This window comes from Mustela nigripes, chromosome 5, assembly GCF_022355385.1.
Source record: "Mustela nigripes isolate SB6536 chromosome 5, MUSNIG.SB6536, whole genome shotgun sequence".
Lineage (NCBI taxonomy): Eukaryota > Metazoa > Chordata > Mammalia > Carnivora > Mustelidae > Mustela > Mustela nigripes.
In genome coordinates this window covers 142337701-142355033 of record NC_081561.1, presented here as the reverse complement: position 1 = coordinate 142355033, position 17333 = coordinate 142337701, and the positions used below count along the sequence as shown (strand labels likewise).

Here is a 17333-nt window from a genome sequence, read left to right as displayed (position 1 = left end):
CGTCAGAAAGTTGGCTCAAGGAAATGAAGCATGAGGGCTGTGCACTTACCAAAAAAACCACTTCTCTGAAAATACCTGCTGTCAGGGCCCATTTTCCTAAAACTACCTATAGCGACAGCTGGCGAGGACGGTGAGGTCGAGAGCCCAGGACGGCGATGGTCGAGGTCCTAAGACAGCGAGCATCGTGCCACCGAAACCCAAACCCAGACCTCTTCGGGAACTTCACAGAACACAAGGGCAGACGTGGCAGTGGGCTCGGCAACATTTCGCCATCGAGGGGGACAAAGCAGTAACACCCGACTAATAATTTATCTTTTATTGAAATTGTTGAATACTTTATATTACAGTAAATTTGATTGAAAAAAAATGAGGAAAGAAATCAATTTTAAAAAATACACTCATGTTGAAATCAAATTAGCCAGCCAAACCGAGTACAAACCAAGGGTAGCTTGCTTTTCAGTACATGAATACCGGAGTCTATATACAATTCTATAATTCGAGAAAAGTCATTCATTAAACACTTCAAGAAAGGTGCCAACAGCCAGGGAAGGACAGCGCTCCTGCCCTCCCGTCCTGCAGCCCTGAGAGGCCGACCCAGCACCCCCAGAGCAGGAATCCCAAGTGCAATGCTAGGGCGAGATGCTAGCCCATCAGCTTTCATGCAATTTCCATGAAGTCACGCACTGTGCAAATTAAGGCTTCTTATAGGTCGAATGGTTGATAAACACTTTTTTTTTTTTTTTTCTTAAAAAAATAAGCACAGTAAAGGTGGTATCATGAGAACCTGAAGAGGTGAGACCTATCTCCCAAATCTGGAAAAAAGTTATTTTCTCTGAAATCTCAACTCCATCCTCACACACACACACAAATAATCAATCTTTGGGTGGGTTGTTTGAATTCACCAGCCGGCGAAAGAAATACTGATACATGTGCCCTGTGCACCTAGGATCGAGGATGTCATGCAAAAAGCTGCAGCCGTTACTGACGAAAGGCAGAGAACAGGCGAACCCTCCCAAGCCTAGGCACTCGGGGAGCCCCGCACGCGTGTGTGCCCGCACGTGTGCGTTCCCCCTCAGAATCAGGAAGCAAAAAGGAAGGACAGGATGGAGCATTCTAACTTAGAGGCTACATTATTGACCAGCTCAAAATCTCCTACAGAACCTTCCTAGCACACCGACAGCTCCTCCTCCGGACAGCGGATGAACCACGACGGTACCCCAGCCGGCAGGAAAAAGACTGTTGGGTTGGTTTTTTTTCTTTTGGTTTTTTTTTTCTTTTTTTTTTTTTTCTTTTTTTTTTTTTTCTTTTTTGCAAACCTGAGTAATTGTCAAAGTCAATAAATAGGAGGAGAGAATTAAATGCTAAAATATAATGGTCAAAACCCTACAGGGCCTAAAGCAGCAAGGGTTTTTCTCAAATACACAGCCCTCGGTTCCAAGACGCGTGTGGCCCGGGCACATAATATGACGTGCACGGCTGCCATGCTTTTATGTGAGGGCTGGGGACAAAACCCAGGGCCCCAGCTCTGCCCCCAGTGACAGGAGCAGAGCCTTGTTCCAAGGACTGTAAACCTGACCTGCTCACTCTCTCCCCCATCACAAAAACTCTTCCCTTTTGAAACAGTTTTTGTTAAAGGCAAAAATGATAGAAGCATCATCGAGCTGAAGTCTTATTTGGTTGGAGGTGCCTGGTGACGCCGGACCCACGTCTCCTGGAGGCCCCAGGAGACTAGATGTGTAGGAGGTCCTCGTCACTGTCATCATGGAAGGACGCCAGGCTGCCGGAGTTCACGGTCTTGGGCGGCGCGGGCCTGGCCTTCCCTCTGCGGGCCGGGTCCCCTCTCAGCGGCACCCCAGCACCCTCTGCGCTCTCCCGGAGCCCACTCCTCTGCGGGACTCTCCCCTGCGGCACACCCGCGGCCCCAGTCCCTCTGCCCGAGTGCACCTTCACCTCCGGGATGGTCAGAACCTCATCCTCACTGTCCTGCTCGTCCCCATGCAGGGAGGTGAGGGCTTCGGCCTTCACAGACTTCGTGGTGATGTGGCCGTTTTCCTGTGCTTCCTTCCCGGGCCTCGGGGCGGGCGCCCGGACCTCCTCCATCAGCCAGTCCGTCTCATCCTCATCCGCCTCCTCCTCCTTGTTCACCTGCCGGAGACAAAGCAGGACCCTGGAGCCCGGCTGAGGCCCCGCTGCGCGCTGTTCCTCTGCGGCCCTCCCTTCCACGGCCGACCCCGGAGTCGGGGACCCCCTCCTCGGCCCACTGCAGTCCCCACAGTCCCAGGCTCCCCACGAGGAGAGGAAGGGAGGGCCGGCGACTGTCGGCTCCCGCTGAGACCCCACCGAGGCAGACAGCGTCGCCGAGGGCAGGAAAGCGGCCTCTACCCAAGCCAGGTGTCGGCGGGGTCGGGGGGGTGGACGGGTGGGGCCGAGCCCGAAGAGAAGCCACAGGAGGGACACGACTGGGTCTGAGATCAGCCTTTTAGGAAGCGGACTGGCAGGCGTATCACGAGCCACGAGCCTTCAGCCAAATAACACCCGTCTGGGGAGTCATCTGAAAGCATCCATCCAAATGGCAGATGGCACAGAAATTTTCACTGTTTTTTTTTATTTTTTTAAAATAACCAACAAAGCAGAAGCAACTGAAGCTGTAACCACAATGAGAAAAAATTGAAGGAAAAAAAAAAACAAATAGGGGGTTTGGGTTAAAAACAACAGATGATGTTTTCCCTCTCGTAGGACAACCGACGATGAAGGCATTTTCCTTGTCACGGACTGAGGTCAGCGCCGCCGGCCGGCCGCACACGGGGGGGAAGGCGGGACGTTACCTTCGAGTACTTGTAGGACACGTTGGCGCTCCTCCGGCAGCAGCCGGTCAGCCTGCTCACCACCAGCTCCCTGCAGGGCAAGCACAGTCGCTGCAGGGAGGAAGCAGCGGGGCCAGAGCCCCACTGCCCCGGCCCCGGCCCCGGCCCCTCACGCGCCCGACAGAGAAGCCGGCAGCCGGTGGGGACACAGCCCTCCACGGCACAGGCCCACTTAGCCCACAGCAGTGGGGCCATAACCCAGTTCGGTGAAAAGAATACTCTGGAATCGGACAGAAGTAGATCTGAACCCTGCTCCACCTCCTAGTGGTCTAGCAGGGGCAAGTTAGCTAATATTTGTGCTTTTCCGCTGACCCGTATTGACTATGAAAAGGCCACCCCGGGCCGCAGTGAGATTCTGTGTGCCAAACGACTAACCCGAGACCAGCTCATACCCAGCCCTCTGCCCTGACTCTGTGTTCCCCTGCCAGCCTCTCCGGGGTGAGACGGCTGCACTCAGGACTCCGGACGCCAGCCCTCACTTGCAGGGGATGGTCACGCCACAGGGCTCCTGGGCTCTGGGCTTCACCCGTGCACGCCACGGCCATCTCCCAGGTGGACAGCCACACGCAGGATGAGCCCTTTGACCCAGGGAAGGTGAGCCAAGAGGATGGCATCGCACATGGCGCGCATCTCACAAATGCTCACTCCGGCAAGGGGAGGAGGAGGAGGAAGACAGGACGGCGGGCTCAGCGGAGCAGGACACAGTGCGCTCGTCAAAGGTGGTCATCTTCCATCTATCTCTGGACACAACCAGAGACCAACATCCTAGAAACCGGCGGGCCTGGCTGAGCGCCCCAAGCACCTGCTCCGTGAAGGGAGCACCAGAGCCCGACTCAGATGCCTGGGACCGGCTCCACGGAGTCGGGCTTCACGGCGCCGGTCACACCGAACGCCTTGTCACAGGAATGGAGCCATTTATGAAATAAAACTTCAGAGACAGCATCCACGGTGTCAACACACACACACGCACACACACACACACACACACACACAACACACACAGTCCCAGATCCCAGGACAGTCCCTCACCCTGCACCGCCTCCCTCTCCTCACCTCCGTTCCTTCTTGTAAAGCAGCAGCGTCAGCAGGCAGCCCGTGAGCGCCACCAGCAGCAGGCTGAGGACCGCCCCGACGGCCTGGCTTCGCTCCGACAGCCCCTTGTGCTCCGGCATGTCCTCGCCCGTACCGTCACCATCGAGGCCCACCCTGAAAGGAAGCCACGTCACTTGGGGGCGTGCCACCCCAGCGGCAACCCTCGCAGTCCCCAAACCAGGATGCAGACAGCAGCAGTGACAGAGTCCCTGGACATGGAGGTTAGACAGGAGTCCAGCACACGGGTGGACGGCGCTGCCTGGCCCTCGGCGCGCGGCGGCGACAGAGGACCGCAGCCGGAGTCCTGACTCATCCCACCAGACAACTGTCAGGGCACAGAGGCACCTGTGAGGGGGACGAGAGGGACGAGGGTCCCCAGTGGTCTTCCAGGACCCGCGACCCTCCTCTCTGGGGACAAACAGTGGCCGCCTGCTGTCCGAAGGCCTCTCCCTCCCTGCATCTTGTCTGGGGACGTAGTGTCTGCACCACGGGGGTGGAGGGCCCCCCCCAGGACAGCACGGGGCGCGGCACCATCTATCCAGGCTGCTCGTCCCGGGAGACAGGGCTAGTGACGAACACGCCTGCTACTCCACCAGCTAAGATTGGTCCAGGACCTTAACCAAGGAAAGTCGTAAAAATTCACTAACAGAAAACCAGAAGCACCAGGACGGACTTCCCTTTCTGTTCAGAGAACTAGGCGTCTGTGGACGGACCCGACACTCCTGGTCCCGTGGGCACTCATGGCAGCGACAGAACGAACCCCTGGTGGCAATTCTTGCCCCCCCCCCCCCCCCCGCCAAGAAGGCAGAGAGGAACGTGACAGGACCCTCTGGGCTGCTCAGGAGCAGTGCAGTGAACTGGTGGCTACAGATGCTACAGACTCAGAAAACCACTCGTTCGAGCTGGGTCAGAGGGCAGCCGATGGCCCGACTATGTACGTATAACCATGCCGATCAGGGTTCGGCCGGAGCCAAGTCAGCTGATGCCCATCCACGAGGAGGAGGAGCGCCATGTTCCCCTTCACCATCTGCTTGGGTGGGGAGAGCCCCACGGCCGCAGCGGTGCTCTGGCGGGAGAGGCGCTCGGCCTCACTCGCTTCCAAGTGTGCCCTCGCTTCCACTTCTGGGCGCGCCTGGGAGCCCGGAATTACTCGGAAGTGTGCTTCAGTGTCCCAGTGTGTCTCTATTTTTCAGTTAATTTCTCGTTACTGGGTCTTAACTGCCCCGTGTTGTTTACACGACAGTGACATTTAGAAATTTGCTAACGCTGGCCTTACATCCACGTTCCTGGAAAACACAGGACAAAGCGGACTATTTCAAAAGCAAAAGCTGACTGGAGGTCAGACAGAGGGGATCTGGGACTCCCCCCCTGTCCCTAGCTCCGGCTGCAGAGAAAACATCCTCCAGGACACAAAGCAGACAGCTACTAGGCAAGAACCTTCCTTCCTGATCTTAGTCTCAGCACAGAGAACAGCAGCTCCTGGGAGAAGCTGACACGGACGAAAGAGGAAGAAAACAAATCCAAGAGGAAAGCACCGTGTAACAGCACGTCTACGCGAGGGCCTCTCAATGTGGCTGTGGACCGGGCGGAGGAACAGAGGCCATGGGGCCGAGAAGAGGGGGGGTTCCCCGAGGCTGCACAGAAGCCGCGGCCGCCCTTCCCCCACTGGGAGTCCTCAGCACCCAAACGCACACTCCCACGAAAACTCGGCATATGGCCAATTTTCAAAATCTGTGGAACAAGTTCTCATTCCTTCAAACACAGACAATACTTTGTTCAAGCTAAAGGAACATTTACCCCACGACAATCTGCACTAGAGCAGACGGAAAAACGTGCCGGGAACACAGAGGAGCCACAGCGGCCGCCTCCTGCGAGCCAGTGAGGAGAACTGTCGGCCGGGGCAGGCCGGAAAGAGCGAGGGGGCTGCGGCCTCGTGTGTGCTCGTAGGCGCATGCCGACGCACTGGGAGGGGCAGACGGTGGCTCTGCGGGTGTGGGGGGACCAGGAAGGACAAGACCTGGAGAGCCGCTGAAGCGGGGTCCTGCCTACGTGGGTCTGCCTCTCTGGTTCTCAGACATGCCAGAATATTCCCACAGGACAGCGCTGGGGCAGAGAACTCACACCAACAGATGCTCGAGCTGCATTCTGAGTGAGCCAGCTGGCGTCCAGCTAGGACGTGCATGTCCCAAGGGCAAAGTGACCAAGGAGGCTCCCGCCATGCCAGGACAGCGTACTCACCCGAGAGGACACACAGCAGAGGTGTACCAGGAGAAGAGGTACTGGCAGTCGGCGGTCTCGTGGCTGAACTCAGGGATTCCATCCTTCACCAAAGGGTCACAGTGGAAGAAGATGGTGGAAGACACAGACTTTGTCTTATCCTTCCCACACTTCGAGGACGAGGCGAACACCACATCTAGATCACCATCTGTCAAAAAGGAAGACAAAACACAGGCAATGTTATCATCAATATTTCAATAAAGGCCCAATTTCACCTTTCCACGGTCTGTAAAAAGTTTGTATGAACTTCAAATCCGAGATAAAGGTCCTTCTTCAAGAGTCCCACATGTGCACTTTCTCACAGGTTTCCTGACACACGTTACGGAGCCCCTGCCTCTCGTCAGGAAGCAGGAAAGGCTTGAACCTTCCTCCAGAAGAGGTCAGGCTCTGTCCTCAGCTAACAGCGGGATTCAGAACAGGGGCTGGCCACGAGGGATCAGCACTTCTGGAGATGGAAATGGACCCAGGGGACAACCCGCCAGCCAACCCACCGAACAAGCCTCCACATGGAGCCCGGGACACTGGGGGACCGGTGAGCGTCCCTGGTTGGGGAGAGTCCACGCACACTGCCACACACCAGTGCTGGGAACAGAACCCATCCTCTCGCCACAGCGGGAGGACGATGGAAGCATCCGGCTCCCTTCCGGACGCTACCCTAGATGCCTCCTCCCGTGGCCAGTTTCCATCCTTAACCGTGACTGTAACAGGTCAAATGAGTCCTGAGTCCTGCAGATAATCAAACCTCAGGGCAGTGACGGAAGCGACCCGAAACCCGCAGCTGGTGTCAGAAGGGAGTGAGCCACGGGCAGACGCTGCCCTCTCCGAAGTCTGCTGGTGGCTCGACGTGCACAGTCCGCCACTGCTATGGGGCCAGGGCGTTTAGTGTGTGAGGCAGCCACGTCCGTGAATGGAAAGGAGCCTGGAGCTCCAGGCTCGGTGGGCCGGGCTCGGGAAGGCCCCATGAGTTCGTGCTCATAACCGGCTGAGGCATGACCTGAACGGACCGCCCCACAAGGACGGCACGTGAGCGCACGTCCCCACGCTGACGGGCAGCCGATGGCAGCTCCGAATCGCAGCGAGATGGGGCTCCAGGCTTCCTACTCTGGCCCTCTGGAATGAGAGGAGACTCGGGAAGAGACTGAAACTGCATTTCTTCATGAAATGCAAAAGGTGGTCTTAAAACTAAACAGACTTTCTAGCGTTGGTAAACACTGAAAGTGCAAAGGTCTGAAAGGGGTTTTAGGAACCATGAATAAATAAATGCCCGTGCAGACATGACCCGAGTTAATCAAACTCAGAATTACTGGAAAGGAACAGAGAACCACGGGAGTTTACTCCATGATGCGAAATCAAGACAGCGCATCAGGCTGACCTAGCGGGTCTGTCTGCTGAGCCTGCAGGGCAAGGCCGCGTGCAGGGACAGTGGCACTCGGCGTCTGTGTGTGAGCACGCGGATGTCTGGGCTCCTACCACTCGGGGAGCAGCTGCTTCTCCTCTCGGGGAATCTCTTAGGAGCTTTTTTTACAACAGAGCCAGCTGGGTTTTTAAACACACTTAACTTTGTAAAGAGTGTCTCCCCTTTCTCTTCACCCTTTGGACAGATGTAACACGTCTCACTCTTCCGTAGTAACATCTGAAGTTGCCCAGTAAAGAAGCAACACGACAAAGCCAAACTGAAGGCAATTCTTGGACACACACACTTTCTCTTCTGCCTTCACCCCACCTCACAACCTTGGCTTGAGACCAAGTTTTTGGTTTTCGGGCGCTTATCTGTGAACTGGGGTGACTTTTTCCTAGAGCGAAATGCTCATCTTACATGTATTTTTGAATCGTTCTGACGACTGCATAGCAGGACACAGACTCAGACCAGGCTTCTGCTTTCAAACTGGGGATTTCAACGGAAGGGAGTGTCTTCATGAAATTCTAGTCCCTCTGAAGAAGCCGGACATGGAACACTGACGGAAGGCAATTACCTTGAATGTAGTATCTGGTTCTGTCGGAAGTTCCAACTTTCCTACTGAAGTGCTGGTCGTTTGGTTTAACCTGGCATATGTTGGCGCCCGAGCACGCGGGATTTCTGGAGCTTGTGATGGAGGAAAGCTGGATTTCATACAGGTACTTGTCCCCATTTGTTCTCATGTCCCCAGAGGCACTGAAGAGCCTGAAGAGAAAAAAGGATGGCAGTGACTCAGTCCCTCCAGAAACCCGCTTCTGACAGACCCGAACTGCCGGGCCCAAGTGCAGGGCTGGAGGCCACGGCCCTTCCCGAGGTCGGCGGGCCTAGGAGCCTGTGAAGACAGCCGAGGGCGCCAGCTTCCACCCCCTCTTCTTCCTGCCTTCCAGCCTGTGCTCTGAGCAGCAGCCCGCACTGTGCCCACCTCAGCCCGCCCGGGCACGGCCAGCAGCTGTGGCCTGTCGCTGAGGTCAGGTGGCCAACCCCTGGGATTATCAGGAGGGGAGGAGAAGGAGGAGCGACTTTATTTTTATTCTTGCTAGAGTTCACCATCTTTGGTGTTAAAACTTAATAGTTGAGTAATGCTTTCCCTTGGCTGAAGCAAAATACGACAGCTACCTAGAAACAGTAACCAACACACACTGCCGATTTTCCCTGCAGCTCCCCCCGCCACGGGGGAAAGATCTACACTGCTGGTTTGATTCTGAATACACTCCAGCGCGCAAAAGGAAAATGTTCCACTTACTTAAAATAAATATCTCCGAGGCTGAAGCTCTTGCCGTTTACAGGGTTGGTGATGGTGCCGTTCACCATCTGCACCTCCTGGGGCTTCACGGCGCAGGCGGCCCGAGAGTCCCAGCTGAAGTAGTAAGTGCAGCTGTCGATGTCGAACCTGGGGAGCGGGCGAGGGCGGCGGTCACGCGCAGCCGCACTGTGGGCGGCCGCGGCCACACGCAGCTGCTCGTGCCTGCAAGACTGGCTTCCAGGGCTCCAAGCGGTCCTGAGCCCGGGTCCCCACGGAAGCCCCCCACCCTCCCCCGTCCCCATAGTAGGCACCGGCCGCTCTGGGCTGGAATGGCTATTACCGACTTTTCTCAAGAGCGTAATCGGGAAGGTGATGACCCAGCACATCGGCAATGTGGAAAAGTAGGCAACTGTTTAACAGTTTTGTTTTGTTTTATTAAGAAACAGCGTGGCACCATGCCTGGGTGGCTCAGTTGGTTAAGCATCAGCCTTCGCTCAGTTGGGGTCCTGGGATCAAGCCCCCTGTCAGGCTCTCTGCTCAGCGGGGAGCCTGCTTCTCCCTGCCCCCATCCCATTCTCTCTCAGATAAATAAATATTTTAAAAAAAAAAAAAAAAAGAAAGAAAGAAAGAAAGAAAGGAAAAGAAACAGTGCAACATCTGAGAGTTGGAAAAACTTGCTCTCAAAGTTTTGAACTTTATTTTACAAGCTTTTCTGACTCCTACATTGATTGAAATCCTAGGACAATTCCCAGGTCTCCCCCGAAATTCCAGCCCAGCTTCTCAAAGAATCATTGGGAAACAGCAGCTCGTATGCTCCCTCTGTTGGCCAAACTGTTCCTAGCACTCGACGCACAGTTGCCTGGAAAATTCTCGGGTGATCCAAGAGCACCCCAGGTACCAGCCCCACCTGCATGGGGGTCTCAGGCCACTTTAACAGCTGGCCTGGGCAGCACCAACTGCTGCTCCTTTGGTTCTACAACGATACTGAAGGCAGAGGCCAGCGAAACATCACTTTACAAGTCGCTTTGGTCAAGTGACCCTGTGTCCCCACCCCTTTTCCAGGAAATCCCTCTCTGCGCAGAGCAGCCCCATACCCCACAGGACAATTAACAGCCCCAGCCCCATCCCCAGGCCCCAAGTCTCAGTGGCTGCACAAACACCCTCTCCCTGCGCACACGACTGCACCCCTACATGCCCACACGCCCGCAAGTGAAAACCAGGACAGAGATGGGGTGAGCTCTCAGGCCACTCTCTCCTCGGCTCCCCCTGCAGGCCCGACCCTCTCACCTCATGAACGACGGTCTGCCCACGGTCTTCGCACAGGTCAGCTCTATGACGGCAGATGCCGTCTTATTCTCCCCACACTGATAACCTTTCGAGTAAGTTACAATGACTTTCTCATCTGAAACATACAAAGGAGAGAAGTGACGTTATTTCTGGTTATAAAAAGCTTCGGTGTCTGAAATCAGCATCTATGTTAAAGGCCAAGACAGAACAAATGTTTGGCTCTCTCACAACTTGTAAGTCTGCACTCTTGGGTTCCGAGCACAGCCCAGCTGGGTGACCGCTCTGGGTCCGCACCACACCTGGCAGGGCTGGGAAGACCTGGGTTCACACCCCTTCCCCTCCCGTGCACTCGCAGCCCGACTCTGGCCTGTTGAGCATGTCTCCTCGCCTGCCTGAGAGGAACACGGCCCGAAGTGTCTGCCACGTGCCCAGCACGGTGGGCGCATAGAGAAGAGCCCCGCTGCTCCGGTTCTGTAGGATTCTAGGGTCGTTGCAGATGCTTTTCCAACACACCCCCACCCCCGGGGAACCCTGAGAGTCACAGGCCAGGGGCTAGATCTCCCAACTACAAAGAGAAAATCCAGAAACAGAACAGCTCTGGTTTTCTCGGGCATCCCGGCTCCGCGCCCAACTCTCCCACTTCTGACAACACCACAGACGAGAGACCGCGGACACCTGGCGTGTGGGGGTCCACAAGGCACAAGACCCTGCGTGGCTGCCAAGTCAATGGTGCTGCTGCTTCCAGCTACTGTGGGGGGCTACCCGGAGCCATCTGGGGGTGCGTGAGCCCAGCCTGGCTCAGGGGCACAGGGCGGGGGCCTGGGAAGCAGGGCACACCCCGCAGCCCCTGACTCTCACACCTCTGAGACACGGGTGGTAGGGGAAACACAGGCCTTGGTACCAGCTTCCCACCTATTCTTCCTGGGACACAGGCCAAGACACAGGACACTGCTCAGCCAAAGGCCCAGGCCCTTAGCCTTGCCCAAATTCAAAGCTGTACTGGATGAATTAAATATCAGGCTCCTGTGCAAAATTTTGAAAGTTCTACTGCTTTAAAGAGAAATCCTTAAACTGCTGGAGCACAGGAACCAAAGCAATGCAGCTCTTACCGTGGACACCCTACACTCCTCGGCCATCAGCTCGACCTTCCCCAGCTCATTGCCCAACCTGGGGCATGGACTCTAACCCCGAGCCCACCCCCACAGTGCTGTGAGGACTGCTCAGCAGAGAGCAGAGCTGCAGATAAGGGTGACTTCCTGGAACAAAGAGTCCCTCTCTCCAACCCACATGGCTGCAGCCCTTCCCGGGCATCGGGCCCCTGGGCTCTGTCCTTGCACAGCCGTCCTGTGAGGGCCACGGAGTAAGGCCCCTGGTGTGACGGGGACTAGGCCATCCCTGCAGGCCAAACCTTCCTTGAGGCCTTCACTCTGCAAACCTTTTCCAGCTGGCTATGGGAAGTCGGGGAAGGGCTGATCCCGAGAGCAACGGGGGGCCACCCTCGACCCTCGTCGTAAGCCGTGTGGGCAACAGCAGCGAGCGGCGTGCTGGGAGGGCCACTCCGGGCAACGGGACCGACGAGCTGCTCCGCCACGGGGACGGTGCCTCCCTCAGAATTCCTTGTCTCCCCTCCAACAGTTCGAGCAGATTCCAGTCTTGACAACGCGGGACCCCATTCTGCTCCAACAAGGTAAGAGCGTTTTTCTTTATCGGTCCCCAGAACACACCCCAGATGTTCCTAAGAAAGATCTGCCTTTTAAATAATGAAAGACAGGGGTGCCTCGGTGACTCGGTCCGGTTGTCTGACTCTAAATCAGTTCATGATCTCAGGGGCGTGAGATCAAGCCCTGTGTTGGGCGCTGCACTGGGCATGAAGCCCACTAAAGATGTTCTCTCTCCTTCGCCCTCTGCCCATCCCCGCCACACTCACTCTCATGTGTGTGCTCACTCGCTCTCTCTCTCAATTAAATAACGAAAGAATCTTTCACTCAACAACTAACAGCAAAATGAGTTCTTTACTAACACTGTTAAAAAGAGCTTCGGTATTTTCTAAATTGTTAAGACGCTACAAAAATGTACCTCTGAATTATGTTTACCAAGTTCTTGCGTAACGGTTCAGCCTTTCCGACTCAATGCTGGAGCGTGTTATGCAGAGTCCAGCGCTCGAGCCCGAGCTAGAGCCGGGAGCCAGAGGAACCTCAGCCACTGTGACCCTCTCGGGGTAGTTCCCCAGACAGGTGACCCCTCTGCACACACCTGCTAGGACCTGCCATCTCTAGCAATACAAAGTGTACTTACTCTAATGTTCAGGAATTAACAAAATGCTTGAGAAACAGTCGTTGGGAATGGTATGTGGCGGTTTAAACCGAAGCCGGTGCTGACCCTCCTGGCCATAGGAGGATGCTCTCAGCTTCCCAACTCCGAAGCAACACCTATAGTCACGCACCACAAAGGACCCAGGGCCTTACCTAAGACGTCCAGCTTCTGGGTGTGAACGAGCCCCAAGACCTGGACAACACCAGATGCACTCTTTTTGCAAATGCTGGCTCTGTCAGAGCAGTCGAGAGGCCCTTTATATATTTTCTGACAGAGGTTTATGTAGTACCTGTGGAAGAACACAGAGATGGGGGAAGGGCTGCAAGGTCAGTCCGCCCTGTGCACGGGGTTGCAGCTCTGGCCATCACTTTCCCAAACAGGAACTGTTCTGATAACCAAGCATGCCACGCCCACTCTGCACGCAACACCGAAACAGACTTCCAAGGAAGGTCCCAGAGTAGTTGGTTACTAAAGAAGGCAGCATGTCACCCAGGCGGGTGGGGTGAACCCGGAGGCCGTGTAGGTTTAGAAGGGCTTGAGCTGGGACCCGCAGCGCTCCAGTGCGAGCGAGCTGCTGACCTTAGGACCGAAGTCCTCCAAGCCCATGCCCGCGCCCCACTCTGAGGACTCCTGATCCGAGGGCCCCTGGTGGAGTCACGGAGTGGCCACCACGGCCCCACGAGCCTCAGACCCGCACAGCCTATGTGGTCCGTGCCCAAGAGGGGAAAAAGTCAATGTCCCTGCCAACACCCAGCAACAGACAGGAGCCCCTCGCGAGCTCGACGCTCCTCAGGACGGACTCTGTCACACATAGATCGCCAGCTTCCGGTTCCAATGGTCCCTCTCTGGCCACCTCCGCCTTCACAGCCAGCTCTGGGCACCCGGCCCGGCCGGCACTGGACCGGGGCTCTCAAGCCACCGTGGGCACCGGGTTTACATGGCACCCCAGCTCTGCAGGGACACAGAAGCGGGCCACCAAGAGCCCGCCACAGTCAGGCCGTGGTGGCAGGTACTCACGAGACTCCTTCGTGGACAAAGAACCAAGAGCCGGTGAGCGAGGACAGCAGCCGCAAGTCGTAGGTTTTGTGCTTCTGGATGAATTTGCACTCCATCTTCTTTGGAGGACAGACGACTTTTGTTTTCCACTCAAATGTCACCTCACAGCCACGAACTTCACTGAAGACCTGCGGCCTGCCGATATCCGCATCCTCGTCACACCTGAAGATGATCGCGGACATCCGGTGGCTGTTTGCTGGGGAGCAGCGCAGGGAAGAGTCAGGTCGCAGCCCGGTCCCCCGCCAGCTCCCCTACCCAAGCTCGGCTGTCTCATTCACACCCCCTGACCCGAAACAGACCAAGGCCCCTCAGGGCCCTGTGTCTGTCTCCTCCTGGGTTTCTGAATGGCCCCACGGCAATGGCTCAGTCCCTCGTGGATGGCTATTCACCATCTGGTCACACGTGAACGAGGACAGGAAGCAGAGCCACAGTAAGGTCCCTGTGGTTACCTAAAACGCCGAGCGCCGTCCAACAGCCCAGGAGCACTGCCATCATCAGCCTCAAAGCAGAACTACAATAGCCCCCGGACGTTTAACACTTAGAATTTCTTTAACTCCTCTTGCTCCCTGATTGTTCACAAGAATTAAATAGTCTTTTGTGTATTTCCTCATCATGTTCCTTGAGCACTCACATCCATTTGTGCCACACGTGAGCAGGACTGGCTCACAGCCCTGGTCTCCAAGTGTCTCCGAAGGGCACGCAGCCCGGCTCGGCCCAGAACCCTGGCCCGGGCCCACCACACAGCAGGGAGTCGGCCCACGAGCCTGCCCCCAGTCCTGCCGACGCCCGTGCCGCCCCGCAGCCCCATGACCGGGACTCGGCAGCGCCACGCCATGAGGACATACACCGCCTGAGTTACAGGACCGGCCCTGGTGGCGCCCTGGCCTCGGCCTCTCAGCCCTGCCCTACTTCAGTTTACGTACACAGTCACGTAACACATCCCATCGAGCCAACCGAGATGTCCTTTCTCTACGGAAAACAAGCCTGACATGGAAAAACGACACGCGGCAGAGTTAACCCAGACATCCACGCAGGTCTGAGCGCGAAGCCAGCGTGCGGAGGACACCGGCCAAGCGGCAGCCCGAGCCCAGACGCGCGCCCCGCTACGTACAGTGTCTGCAGAAGCCCCACTCGTGGTCTCTGTCGTAGTTAGCGGTGGTGGAGCACCAAAGCCTCGCCCTGCCCTCCAGAACACACTCCTCGTAGCTCTTCCCATTGAATATGAAGGGGAACACACAGGGGTCACCTTCCTCAGTTTCTGGAAGAAAGAAGAACGTCTATGTAACCCTGATGACCAGCACAACCCTGGCCGTGCTTTCCCTGCTGGGCACGTCACCTAGGAAGGCTCAAAAGGATTCCATCCGGAAGCCACCGGCCTAAGCCAACATCTAGACGCCGGCCCGTGTCACGACGTGACTAGCAGCTCCCAGGCCAGGACGTGTCGAGGCCCGAACACACACTCAGGGCTGCGTGGACGGAACGCTGCGGGGCCCAAGCCCGGCGTCCGCATTCACGGCACCCACAGCTCCATGCCTCCGTCTCCTCCTGTGGCCGGCTCTAACACCACACTCACCGGGAACATAAAACGCATCTTGTTCCCCAGATTTACCTGGAGGACAATTATCTCCATTGGCATAACTTAAGATGACAGCTTCGTCCTGGTGCCTGTAGTCCAGCCGCATGGACGCCAGCCGTCCGAAAGACGCCCCCTTGCTTCCGGAAAGCAGGCAGACGCCTCCGTCCATGCAGCCACCTTCGTCCGGGCCCGCCGCCGCGGCGCACACCCCGATGCTGTAGGTGCGGGAGTCTCGAGTCACCTGGACACACAACAGCACACGCGGCCGTCAGTGGGTCCCGCCGTGGAGGAGAGCCGTCACGGCAGGGAGGTACGTTCCTGCCGGGAAGCAGGGGCCGCCTCGGGGCTGCGCACGGGTGTGTCGGTGGGCCCTTCTTGCTCTCGATCCTGACCTTCCTCCAGAGGGCACTGGCTTGCGCTCCATCAGGGCATTTCCCTCCGGCCACTGGAAGGATCGGCACCTCCGTCCGCCACAAGCCCAGCCTTCTTCACCCTCCCAGCCCCTAGGAGCCGCAGCACACACTGCTGGCTGGCCTTGACAGCCAGGCCTCAGCCCGGGCTCCCCACCTGTTAACACGGGGTGCCGAGGACCGAGCTGATGACCAGAGAGCACACACACCATAGGTGAGCACGCGGCGAGCCTTCCGCACGGGCCCCGCCCTCGGCTCACACCTGCACACCTGTGCGAGCTCTCCATCACAGGAGCCAGGGTCCGAGCATCGGGGCTCACTACTCACTAGCTACCATGCCCCGGGAGGTGCCGGCGTCTGGTGGGCATGGTCCAAGGTGCATAACCCAGTAACATCTCGATCACAGGCCCCAAGGCGAAGGAGCCTCCAACACCAGTAACTCAAGATGCCCATGGCCTCACCGATACCACAAACAGTCCAAGACACACAAGCCAGATAGATAAGCGCCCAGCCGCATCTCAGGGGAGGGGACGGCCGAGCTCCCTCCACCCACCATTCCCTCCCAGCTCAGCAAAGAGCTGCGTCTGCGTCTTCCAGCCAAGTTGGCAGGAGACAGAGGGGTGTGACCCATAGCCTCTGCTGGGTGTACCAGACCTGGCCCGGCCCCCATGAGGTGCACGGTCACATGCACGTCCCCAAGCAGCCTCCTGACCTCCACTGAGTCATTTAACCCTTACAAAGCCCTAAGGAGCGAACCTCTGAGCCGTGGGACATGACTCCAGCACTACAAGTTGGGCCTTGTCTGCTGCACGGTCTAGAATCTGCAGATTCTAGATCACAAGCTGATCACAAGCTTATCCTGGGTGTCCAGGGCGGGCCAAAGCCCACTGCCCCTCCATGCACCGTGCTTCAGTGGTCACAGGCGCCCACCCCCTACAACACAAAGAACTGGGCCACCGTGTCCCGAGACCAGTGAGCTCTAGCTGAGCGGGGTTACCTTGAACGTGCTTTTGGAGAGGCTGGACAGGTTAAAGCTGTAACGGAGCTGCTCGTCCGTCAGGGAGCAGCCGTCCACCTTCACTTCGTCGGGACAGACCAGCGGGGTTTCCCACCCAAACACAAAGTCACAGTCACTGGTCCTCAGCAGCATGGGAGTTCCCTATTTGAAAGAAAACCCACGTGAGTCAAGGCCAGCGTCCTCAGACCCCTTCCTCCGGGGCTGTGGCTGCGGCTGGGAGACGGCCGGGTGCTCTGGTGACCCGCAGCTGGTGACCCGCAGCGGCCCCCCTCCAAGGGAGGCCGTGGTCACCACGCACTGCAAGGAACCAGGCCGGCCCTCCCGGCACAGCCAGGTGTCCTGCCCACACAGCTGGAACCCCACCACGACCTCCAGGGGCCCTCCACTTAGAGAAAGAGTCTCCGTGTCCTCCACACTGTCGGCTCCTTAACCGTCCTGATCCAGCAGGATGTGACAGCGAGACCTGGCCACCGCAGAGTGGGGGGCGACCGCTCTGCCCTGCTCGCCGGCAGCATCTCCCCCACTGCTACAAACCAAGGACCTTCATGGAGGGCAGCACACGGCCAGACTGCACCCAGGCCACGGAGTCTGCATCACTGTGTTTGTGCCCTCCCTCGCCCAGCCACAGCCACACAAACCGACAGGGCGGCTGGTCAGGAATTTCATTTTTAGCTGCTGTTGAGAATCGGTTTTTCTATAAGCTTCAGTGGAAAAATACTCCCGCTCAAAATAAAACCGAAA

The 17333-nt window shown here is 57.1% G+C and overlaps 1 protein-coding gene across 1 annotated transcript in view; it reads right to left on the bottom strand.

Moving 5' to 3' along the window:
* Positions 1 to 301: 301 nt before the first annotated feature.
* IGF2R (insulin like growth factor 2 receptor) overlaps positions 302 to 17333 on the bottom strand; it is a 95968-nt gene continuing 78936 nt past the window's right edge. The window contains exons 37-48 of the mRNA XM_059401378.1: positions 16572 to 16733; positions 15198 to 15405; positions 14700 to 14846; positions 13550 to 13784; positions 12685 to 12821; positions 10220 to 10334; positions 8933 to 9079; positions 8207 to 8394; positions 6195 to 6381; positions 3918 to 4070; positions 2826 to 2895; positions 302 to 2145 (exon numbers count right to left, since the gene is read on the bottom strand). Of these exons, the coding sequence (XP_059257361.1) occupies positions 1729 to 2145; positions 2826 to 2895; positions 3918 to 4070; positions 6195 to 6381; positions 8207 to 8394; positions 8933 to 9079; positions 10220 to 10334; positions 12685 to 12821; positions 13550 to 13784; positions 14700 to 14846; positions 15198 to 15405; positions 16572 to 16733 (2166 nt within the window). The 3' untranslated portion in view covers positions 302 to 1728. The remainder of the gene's footprint in view (positions 2146 to 2825; positions 2896 to 3917; positions 4071 to 6194; positions 6382 to 8206; positions 8395 to 8932; positions 9080 to 10219; positions 10335 to 12684; positions 12822 to 13549; positions 13785 to 14699; positions 14847 to 15197; positions 15406 to 16571; positions 16734 to 17333) is intronic.